Source organism: Oryza sativa, chromosome 2 (genome assembly GCF_034140825.1).
Source record: "Oryza sativa Japonica Group chromosome 2, ASM3414082v1".
In the NCBI taxonomy this organism is placed as follows: domain Eukaryota; kingdom Viridiplantae; phylum Streptophyta; class Magnoliopsida; order Poales; family Poaceae; genus Oryza; species Oryza sativa.
In genome coordinates, this window is record NC_089036.1 from 1,237,933 (window position 1) to 1,247,644 (window position 9,712).

Consider the following 9,712-nt stretch of genomic DNA (forward strand, 5'->3'; position numbering starts at 1 on the left):
ACAGCAGTAATGCAAAAGCAAGCAATAGAGGAGATACTTGAATACATTCCATGGAGTAATATTAGTGTAAACAAATTACAACGGAGTGAAATGCTAAACGATGGGATTCATGCCCTCCAAATTTCCAGAGGTGAGAATGGTATTCACAAATAACCAGCTAAAAATACTGTCAACAAACATCAAGCTCATAAAGAAACAAAGATCGCGCTGATTCATCGCTGTTGTAAAAAGAAACATACAAAATCTGACTAAAACCCTGTTTTCCTCAAATACATCTGATCTCTCTCCTTTTCTTTTCATGCTGTTAATGCACAGCATGCCCTCCCTCAGTGTCAAGGACATGTCAAAATCTTACATTAGGTTTGTACAGCCTTGGTACATCAAGCCTCATGGAATATTTTCTTCGACATGCCAAACACAAGCTAAACGAAATCGTTGTGCATTTCTGCTCACTTGCCGCGCTTCAAATCAAACACAACGCACGCGTCTGCGGCTGATTTCATCTGCACTCGGGAAAGATACATGAATGTTAAGAAACAAGTCATTATTAAAGTAGCACTATTATTATTGCTAGAATCATATAAATGAACACTCTAAATGAAGAATACAATGTATTAGCAGTTGATCTAGCTACCTAATGTAAAAATATATGAGCTAACCACTGCATTGACACTTTTTCTTTACCTCTAGATCAGACCTATTATTAGTGTCATAATTACAACTCAATACTTGCAGACATCCAAATATCAAGCGCCTGCAACTGCAAGAAATTTTAAAGTTGTTTTCAGCAATACCTGGATAACATTGATCACTTGTTTCAACGCCCAACCAACTAGAGTTGAAATGAAAACAAAGACAGTGAGAGGACTTTGCTTCAGAAGGTTTCCGCACACCTGTTACATACAGAAATACCATATATTAACCACTACAACAGGACTGTTGATTGGATAAGGCAACTGTGGAGATGATGTCTTCTTACATTAAGCAAGCTTGTTGACTTCTCATCGGCGAACAGAAAAAGAACTATGTACAGAACCTGAATTTTGGAAACTTCCTTGTTAGAAGGTGAAACATTTAAGAGCAGTTCAGTCAGCAGCGTAAGGGTGCTGGACATGATGAGATGGTAACTCATCAACTATATCAAATGCCTATTCAGTGCTACATGGGCAGATGTAAGATAGGTTCGTTAGGATTGTTTTGAGCACATAAACACATCAATTCATGCCCATCGTTCAGCTAAAGTAGTCAAAAACCATCCAGCACAGCACTCATGTTGTGCATGCAACCAGGCAAACACCCATGTAGATATTGCAAAATATGGATTAATCATGTACCTCCGAAGCAACACAACAGAAGGCCATGAATGGTCGGTGTCCATAATATAACTTCAGAAGCCAATTGCCTGTGTCTTTTACATCCTTGTGGCTAGTCTTACCTGATAGGAACGAACTAATAAAAAAAAGGCGCCATCAAGTAGTTAGCAACATGTAGAAGTAACTAGAGACGCATAACAAAACTATAGAGCATAACTCTTGTCTTTGAACAAAAAAAATGCATCATGAAAAAAGGCATTCTGTCTTTCTGAACAACACGATAGTAAGTGATAATATTCTGCTCCCTTTAATACCTTCCGGAAGAGGATGCACCTACTAGGTGAAGAAAACTATAAAGTGGCACTAACTGAAAAAATGGTTAGAAAACTAACCTGTACATTTGAAACCAATGGCTTGTAATATCCAACCCAAGCAACATCAAGAAAACTAAGCCAGGTCTGCAAAGAACATGCAAATACAATTTGTATCAGGTATCTAGATCCAAGGTACAACAATTGAAGTGTTTTCTGCTGTCACTTACCTGTAAAACTGGGAGAGAAGTGCCAACAAACAGGCAGTGCTAACCCTGAGGAAAAGCAATGTGAACAGTGAATTATTTCAGGATGCAGAATGTATTCACCCTGCATATTCAATGAATGATTCGAGGAGTACCTATCTGTTACCATGTCCAGCACAGCTCCAAATGTTGATGCTGATACATAGAATGGCATTAACTGATCAGATAATGAGTGAGGATAAACCAAGATTTAACTGTTGAGCAGTATTTCAACAATAGCTTTTTAGAAGTTCATCCTATAATTTACTCTTCATTGAATAACTAGTGCTACAAAGTCTCAAGGCAGAAGGCAAAAGAAATAGAAATAATATTTTCTGCAGAAGGACAAAATATGACTTTGAACACATAAGGAACACTTATTAGTTATTACCTTGGTTAAACTTTCGTGCAAACCAACCATCCAAGCCATCGCAGAAAAAGCTGATAGATTCTGATGATGTTAAATTTCCAGAGATACAACAAATTGCCAAGTAGTCTGGATAAATTTATAACACTCACCTGAAGAAGTATAGGATAGCAAAGAGCACCCTATTGGAATAACATACGGCAAAAGCAATGAAGTTTATGATGATCCTAAAATATCCTGCATTAAAGCAAGATGCCGAACAGTTTGTAAGAATTTTTTTCCATCACCTCTATTCAACCATATGTATTCTGTTACGCTATTTCCAAATATTGTGTTTCTAGTTCTCCTGGGTTGGTATTATTACAAAAATAAAATTTTCCCAGTACATTTAGTAACAATAGCATAGTGTATTAAACAAGAAATCGTACAGAAGCTCACCAATGATATTAGGGATGTAAAGATAGACTGACGGCGTCTTCTTAGAAGAAGGTTGTGCCATTGGAGATCAGTAGTTATTACTTGCTAGAAGCCTGAAAGCTTCTCCCTTAAATTGTAGTCCTATATAGGAATTCCTGTAAAATAATTGCATCAGTTTATAGACTAGTCCAAATAATAATGTCACAGTGCAACAAGCAACAAATTTTAAGGAAACAAACTAGTACCATAACAATTGACATTTATGACAAACACAAGCTCTCGAGCACTAGCCTTGAAAATCAGAGCACCAACAGAGGGTGCCTTGCAGATCACTAACCTACTAACTCACGACATCTTTTTTCGACCTAATGAAAAGAAAACCCTCTAACTAAATTAAACAACCAGACCAAATTTCCAATTTTCCATAGGAGCAAACCCAACCCAACCGCATATGTTCCCGAACCCAAACTACTTTGGGTGGCAAAACAGCAAGAGCCGCAAGCCCTCAAAACCCGCTAACATCATCGATTCCCCCCCCCCTCGCAGAATTCCTTTGGTGGGCAACAAACAAAAAGAGGGAAGGGCGCCGCGCCCGCGCCACCTTACCTCACCTCACGAAGGGGTCGGGGAGGAAGACCTAGCCGTCGCCGACGCTAGGGCGGCCGCGCCGCCGCGCCGCGATTCCGGGGAGTCGCCGGAGAGGAGGGGGGCGCGGGGATGGATGCGTGGAAGCGAGAGCCGAGTCGCCGCCGCCGCCGATGGATTGATTCGATTTGTCGTTCGATTCGATGCTTCCTTCCTTGTGCAGATGGATCGATTCGATTTCGATGCTGCTCCACGTCACCCGCACAGGAAAAATAAAAAGGAGACAAAAGGAAAAGGGAAAAGCGGAAAACCGCGTCGTGGGCTGGCGGCAAAGCCGTGGTCGAGTCGATATCGTACTGGGCCGAACAAGGGTCGAGTCGATATCGTATTGGGCCGAACGAGGGTAACGTACTGTTGAATGTCACTTATAGGCCTCCATTTCGGCCCTTATAAATGAGCCCAAATTAAGCATGGTGACACGAAAAACGAACAGGGACACTAGAACGTCATTAATCGATTATTATACTAACTATTATTATTATTATTATTACTATAAACTTATAAAAAATACTTTTTAATTTTTTAATAAAAATTTCTATATTGATTTTTAAAAAGAGTACCATTTAACAGTTTGGATATAGTACATACTTACGGAAAATGAGTTAGCATATTTGAGATATTGAGTAGAATGTAGCTTAAGGCTGAGTTCGTAAGAGATGGTTGAGAAGCTCTTTCTCCCTACATGCAAAACATAATGGTGTATTAGTGCTTCTCTCCACGCACGCAAAATGTAGCGGTGTATTAGCGCATAATTAATGAAGTACTAGCTTAAAAAATTCAAAAATTAGAATAACATGATTTTTTTAAAGCACTTTTATATATTTTCCTTATTTAAAAAACATACCGTTTAACAATTTGAGAATTGTATGCACATGCGGAAAAAAAGTACTTCATCCATTTTATAATATAAGACTTTTAGTATTGCCTATATTTATGTAGATGTTAATAAATTTAGATATATATTGCTAACAAATCTTATATTATAAAATAGAAGAAGTAGAAGTTTTGAAAAGTACACAGCCTAATGATGCATACAAGAGACCATTGGAGTACGCAACAAACAGGTCCATCCCGTGCTTATTAGCGGTAGCGGCGGTCGTGGATGAGGTGAGAAATATGGACGTGCACGTGAAGGAACCGATCCCCGCCCCGCCCGTGATCGAGTTGAAGCTATAGCCATTGCAAGCGGCCGTAATTAGCGACGCAATTACGGCCGCATTGACAGAGTTGAAAAATGCAGAGAGAGAGAGAGAGCAGCAGCAGCAGGATGAGAGGCTGAATTCACGCGCGCCTCCCGCCCGGCGAATCGACGGAAATGCGGCATCCATTCAGGTAGGCGGGCGGCCGGCCGGCCGGAGAATGGAATCAATGTCGTACGTACGCCGCCGTCGTCTTCAGATAAGAGCAATTAATTAAGCAGCCATTATGTTTTGTCGGATCGACTAGTTGCATTGACGACTTTCACTCTACTACCTAGAGTTAGATAGAGACAACAGCATTTGTATTTGTGGAGATAAAAACAAGCGGACACAAAGAAAATGCCCTCCAACGCCAAAGACAAATCTCAGTAAATCAAGCCGAGAATGCATGCTACGGTTTATCTACACACCATGTTGCTTTGCCAATCACTCCATCTTTCTTGGATACGCCAGTACCACATGAAGACTTCAACTATAAAATTAAGTATATATAGGAGTAGTATAGTATACTTTGGGGAGGTATTTTCATCCTTAAAACAATACTCCCTCCGTCCCATAATATAAGAAATTTTGGAGGGATGTGACACTTTATAGCACTATGAATCTGACTTCTAGATTCATAGTACTATGAAGTGTCACATCTCTCCAAAATCTCTTCTATTATGGGACAGAAGGAGTATCTTCTTGTTTTTCATGTCATTTCAACCATCATTGTTTTTTTTTAAAAAAATGATATGATAAATCAGTATGAAATATGTCAAACATTGAAAAAAAACATTTTCTCCTTACTCGTACAAGTTAAGTTTGAACTTACATACTTATGAATGAAGTGATACTACATATAACAGGTTAATCTCTCTTAATACTTTTATAAATAAATTAATTATGTTTTAGTGCTATGCATAAAACTGGGATGTCCTCTGACAATCACCTCCTAGCCATGTTCAATTGCTCCGATGTGTTTTAATTTGACTCATTGACTGATACGAAGCAATGGCTGCATATAACACGGTCCCTGCTGCATCTGCACATAACGTGGCTTGCGCACTGGCACTAGCGCCTAACGTAACTGCCACAACTGTCAGTCAGCACAAGTTGAATCATCCGTCCGTGACCCCCGTGGCTGCACCTGCATCTGTACGTAATGGTTGACCACATGCATGCATGCATCCAATCCACCAGCTAGTATCTCCATCTAACTAAAATATAAAAATTTATAACCGAATAAAACATATTTTAGTAGTATTGATCAAAAAGTGCTTCTATCCATACTCGTAATACAACGATATATCACATTCAATTATAAATCATTTTTATATTTAATTTTGAAACGATGTAAGTAGCTAATGTATACATCTGCCCGTCTCGTAACAGACGTCACGTAATTCTTATATTTTTAGATAAGGTAATAGCTAATGTACCTGTCCCATAACAGATACCATATGATTCTTATATTTTGGTACGAGAGTAAGTAGCTAATGTACCAGTCCACTAACAGACGCCACTCTCCGTTGCTTATGCTGTTATGCATGCTTCATGCTTCCAACCAACAAATAACTGCCACTAACCGCTATATATATCGCATCTCGCACTGACACTAGCTAACCAACCATGCATGTTAATTAACTCGTGCACATACATACGCCACGTACTAGCATCTGTCTGATCTGCCACCATGTCCAGGGCTTGCTTGCTCCTCGTCGTCGCCGCCGTCTGCCTCGCCGGCCGCGAGGCGGCGGCGTTCAACTACGCCGACGCCCTCGACAAGGCCATCCTCTTCTTCGAGGCGCAGCGCTCCGGCAAGCTGCCGCCGGGGCAGCGCGTCGCGTGGCGCGCCGACTCCGGCCTCTCCGACGGCTCCGCCGACGGCGTGGACCTCGCCGGCGGCTACTACGACGCCGGCGACAACGTCAAGTTCGGCCTGCCCATGGCGTTCACGGTGACCATGCTGTCGTGGAGCGTCATCGAGTTCGGCGACATGATGCCGGCGCGCCGCTCGTCGTTCCTCGGCGGCATCTTCGGCGGCGGCGGCGTCGCGCAGCTCGACAACGCCAGGGCCGCCGTGCGGTGGGGCGCCGACTACCTGCTCAAGGCGGCGACGGCGACGCCGGACACCCTGTACGTCCAGGTCGCCGACCCGTACCAGGACCACCGGTGCTGGGAGCGGCCGGAGGACATGGACACGCCGCGGAGCGTGTACAAGGTGACGCCCCAGAGCCCCGGCTCCGACGTCGCCGGCGAGACCGCCGCCGCGCTCGCCGCCGCCTCCATCGTCTTCCGCGTCTCCGACCCCTCCTACTCCGCCAAGCTGCTCGACGCAGCTCAACTGGTAGGCACAGACAGCTAGCTGTCACATACTCACATTCATCTTGATTTGATTTTAAATTTGAGAAACTCCCCAGAGTCTTCCGCTATGGTGGATTAGACGATCTGGGTAGTCTCACCCCTTCTAATTATTTGATATTAAGTACTTTCTTAATATTTATGTCTTTTTATTTGATTTTAAATTTGATTTGATTCTTGTGTTGTGCATTGGCGCGCATGCATTGATGCATATGCAGGTGTTTGATTTCGCGGACAAATACAGGGGATCATACAGCGACTCGCTGAGCTCAGTGGTGTGTCCGTTCTACTGCTCCCACTCCTACCATGTAAGCTACGCAACCTGCAGCACGCAGCCACCGATAATTTGTTCCTAGTCTTGGACCTTTTCTCTTGTCCCTTTACTCTTTTCAATACATCACAATATGCACTGCAATTTTGTCTTACTCATGCACGGGCGATATACCATCCCTACCAACTTTTTTTCAAGTCTTGTCTGAATCGATCGGCCAGTAGAATGCAGAGCACACACCAGTGGACACATACTGCTCCCTGCACATATACAGATTTCTCTGAATTTTCTGAATTCTGTCATAGATCTGTTTCAATTGACCAAGATGATCGGTTGAGAGTGTAGCACGGCTCTACCCCTCCCGCTGTTTGGAGTAGAGTTACCCGTCGTACGAGTTTTTCTTTTTCTCCCTTGTTTTTTATCTTTGTTTTCTTCCTTCCTTGGTATAGGTCGGTCTGGCTGATTGCGTTGTGTAACAAAAACTCTATTCTTCTAATATATTAGTGTGCAATCTTTTTATGCGCTTGCGAAAAAATTGACCAAGATGATCTGATTGGTTGATCGAGGTGTGATGTGGATGCAGGATGAGCTGCTGTGGGCGGCGTCGTGGCTGCACCTGGCGTCGCCGGAGAAGAAGGACGTGTACCTGTCGTACATCGGGTCGAACGGCCACGCACTGGGCGCCGAGCAGGACGACTTCACCTTCAGCTGGGACGACAAGCGCGTCGCCACCAAAGTGCTCCTCTCCAAGGCACTTTCAGAAATCAGATTCATCGTTTCGCTTATGCTAATGAATTTACAGAATTAACTTGTGCAACTCTGTCTCAGGGATTCTTGCAGAGCAGAGCGGACGGGCTGCAGCTGTACAAAGCGCACACTGACAACTACATCTGCTCCCTTGTCCCCGGAGCCAACGGCTTCCAGTCCCAGTACACGCCAGGTACGTAGTGCAACTTAGGTGGTATTTAAAACTCATTTAGATGAGTATCAACATTAAGATTAAATGTTTTACGTAAAAATGAGATGGTGTCTGATTAATTGAGATGTAATTATTATAAATTTTTTAAAAAATATTTATCTAATATTTTATAGCAACTTTCATATAAAAAGTTTTTATACGAAACGCACCGTTTAGCAGTTTAAAAAACGTGTCACGAATATCCAAAATTTCATCCAACTTTTGTTGGAGAAAACAGAAAAGAGCATAACCTATTTCTTTCGTCACAAAATAAGTTAATATGGTATGCTAGATTAACTTATTTTAGACAAAAAAAAAGTAATTAATATGGTGATTTGGTGTCGTTTTCAGCTGCTGAGTAAATTACTGAACTGAATTTCAATGCAATTAATGCAGGGGGTCTCCTGTTCAAAGAAGGCGACAGCAACATGCAGTACGTGACATCCACCGCCTTCCTCCTCCTCACCTACGCCAAGTACCTCTCCTCCAGCGCCGCCACCGTCTCCTGCGGCTCCACCGCCGTCTCCCCCTCCACCCTCATCTCCCTCGCCAAGAAACAGGTAGTACTAACAAAATTCACTCGAATTCGACAAAATTCAACCAAACAGCTCACTAAAACTGAACAAATAAACTCATCTGATCCAGGTGGACTACATACTCGGGGCGAATCCGGCGGGGATGTCGTACATGGTGGGGTTCGGGGCGAGGTACCCGCGGCACGTGCACCACCGCGGCGCGTCCATGCCGTCGGTGCGCGACCACCCGGCGAGGATCGGCTGCGACGAGGGGTTCCGCTACCTGCACTCGCCGGAGCCGGACAGGAACCTGCTCGCCGGCGCCGTCGTCGGCGGCCCCGACGCCGGCGACGCCTTCGCCGACGGCCGCGACAACTACGCGCAGGCCGAGCCGTCCACCTACACCAACGCGCCGCTCGTCGGCGCGCTCGCCTTCTTCGCCGGAGCGCACAAGATCTTCACGCCATGATCGATGAACTCGATCTAGCTTACGATTAAGCTTAATTATGTACGCTACGAGATGCATGTGAGTGACGATGGTGTCACTTCGATTAATTGATTAATTAATTGGCGGGTGAATGCAATTGTTTCGCGCCTCGATATGATTATCCTCGCGTGATTTGCATGATTGTGTTTGAAATCAGTACGAAATTGTTGGATCACAACGTACAGTTAACTTGGCAGTTCGCAACCCAATTGAACCTCTGAATTGAGACAAATATGGGTGCAAAACTGAAATTTTCTTCTAAAACCGTAATCAAATATTCCCTCTGTCCCGTAGAAAACGAATCTAACACCGGATGTAACGTATTATAGTACTATGAATCTAGACAGATGTTCGTCCAGATCCGTAGTACTAACATGTGTCACATCCTGTAGCGCCCGTTCCGTCGTGGCGCATAGCGGGAAAATGTAATTCCTAAAAACCCTAATTGCGAAAATTGTTTCTTCGCTTGCAGTCAGTCTCTGTGCCATTCCAGATCTCAAATCCCCGATCTATCGTCAAGTTCATTCCCAAATCCAAATCCTTCCCAAATCAAATCCCTCCGCAAAAGTCTATTTTGCCTCCCTCAGGTTCGATGGGCCGAATTCCTCTCGGCCCATCTCTCCCTCCCTCCCTATCTCTCT

At 43.6% G+C, this 9,712-nt stretch overlaps 2 protein-coding genes across 3 annotated transcripts; one reads left to right on the forward strand and one right to left on the reverse strand.

Annotated features, from left to right (window-relative positions):
- Positions 1–103: 103 nt before the first annotated feature.
- LOC4328140 (probable CDP-diacylglycerol--inositol 3-phosphatidyltransferase 2) lies at positions 104–3,485 on the reverse strand. Of its 2 annotated transcripts, none has more exons than XM_015772190.3 (11): positions 3,265–3,485; positions 2,675–2,808; positions 2,389–2,473; positions 2,261–2,310; positions 1,986–2,025; positions 1,855–1,899; positions 1,706–1,771; positions 1,335–1,449; positions 980–1,036; positions 795–893; positions 104–503 (listed from the first exon to the last, which is right to left on the reverse strand). In XM_015772190.3, the coding sequence occupies exons 2-11, from the start codon at positions 2,733–2,735 to the stop codon at positions 450–452; spliced, it is 672 nt and encodes a 223-aa protein (XP_015627676.1). In that variant the 5' UTR covers positions 2,736–2,808; positions 3,265–3,485; the 3' UTR covers positions 104–449. The 2 variants fall into 2 exon arrangements, with proteins under 2 accessions (XP_015627676.1, XP_015627674.1); XM_015772188.3 differs by having other exon boundaries at positions 3,260–3,485.
- A 2,619-nt stretch (positions 3,486–6,104) lies between these two features.
- Positions 6,105–9,209, forward strand: LOC4328141 (endoglucanase 4-like). Its single transcript, NM_001409255.1, has 6 exons — positions 6,105–6,826; positions 7,059–7,148; positions 7,695–7,862; positions 7,940–8,051; positions 8,466–8,629; positions 8,715–9,209. Exons 1-6 carry the CDS (start codon positions 6,173–6,175, stop codon positions 9,051–9,053), a joined length of 1,527 nt encoding a protein of 508 aa, NP_001396184.1. The 5' UTR covers positions 6,105–6,172; the 3' UTR covers positions 9,054–9,209.
- The last annotated feature ends 503 nt before the right edge of the window (positions 9,210–9,712 follow it).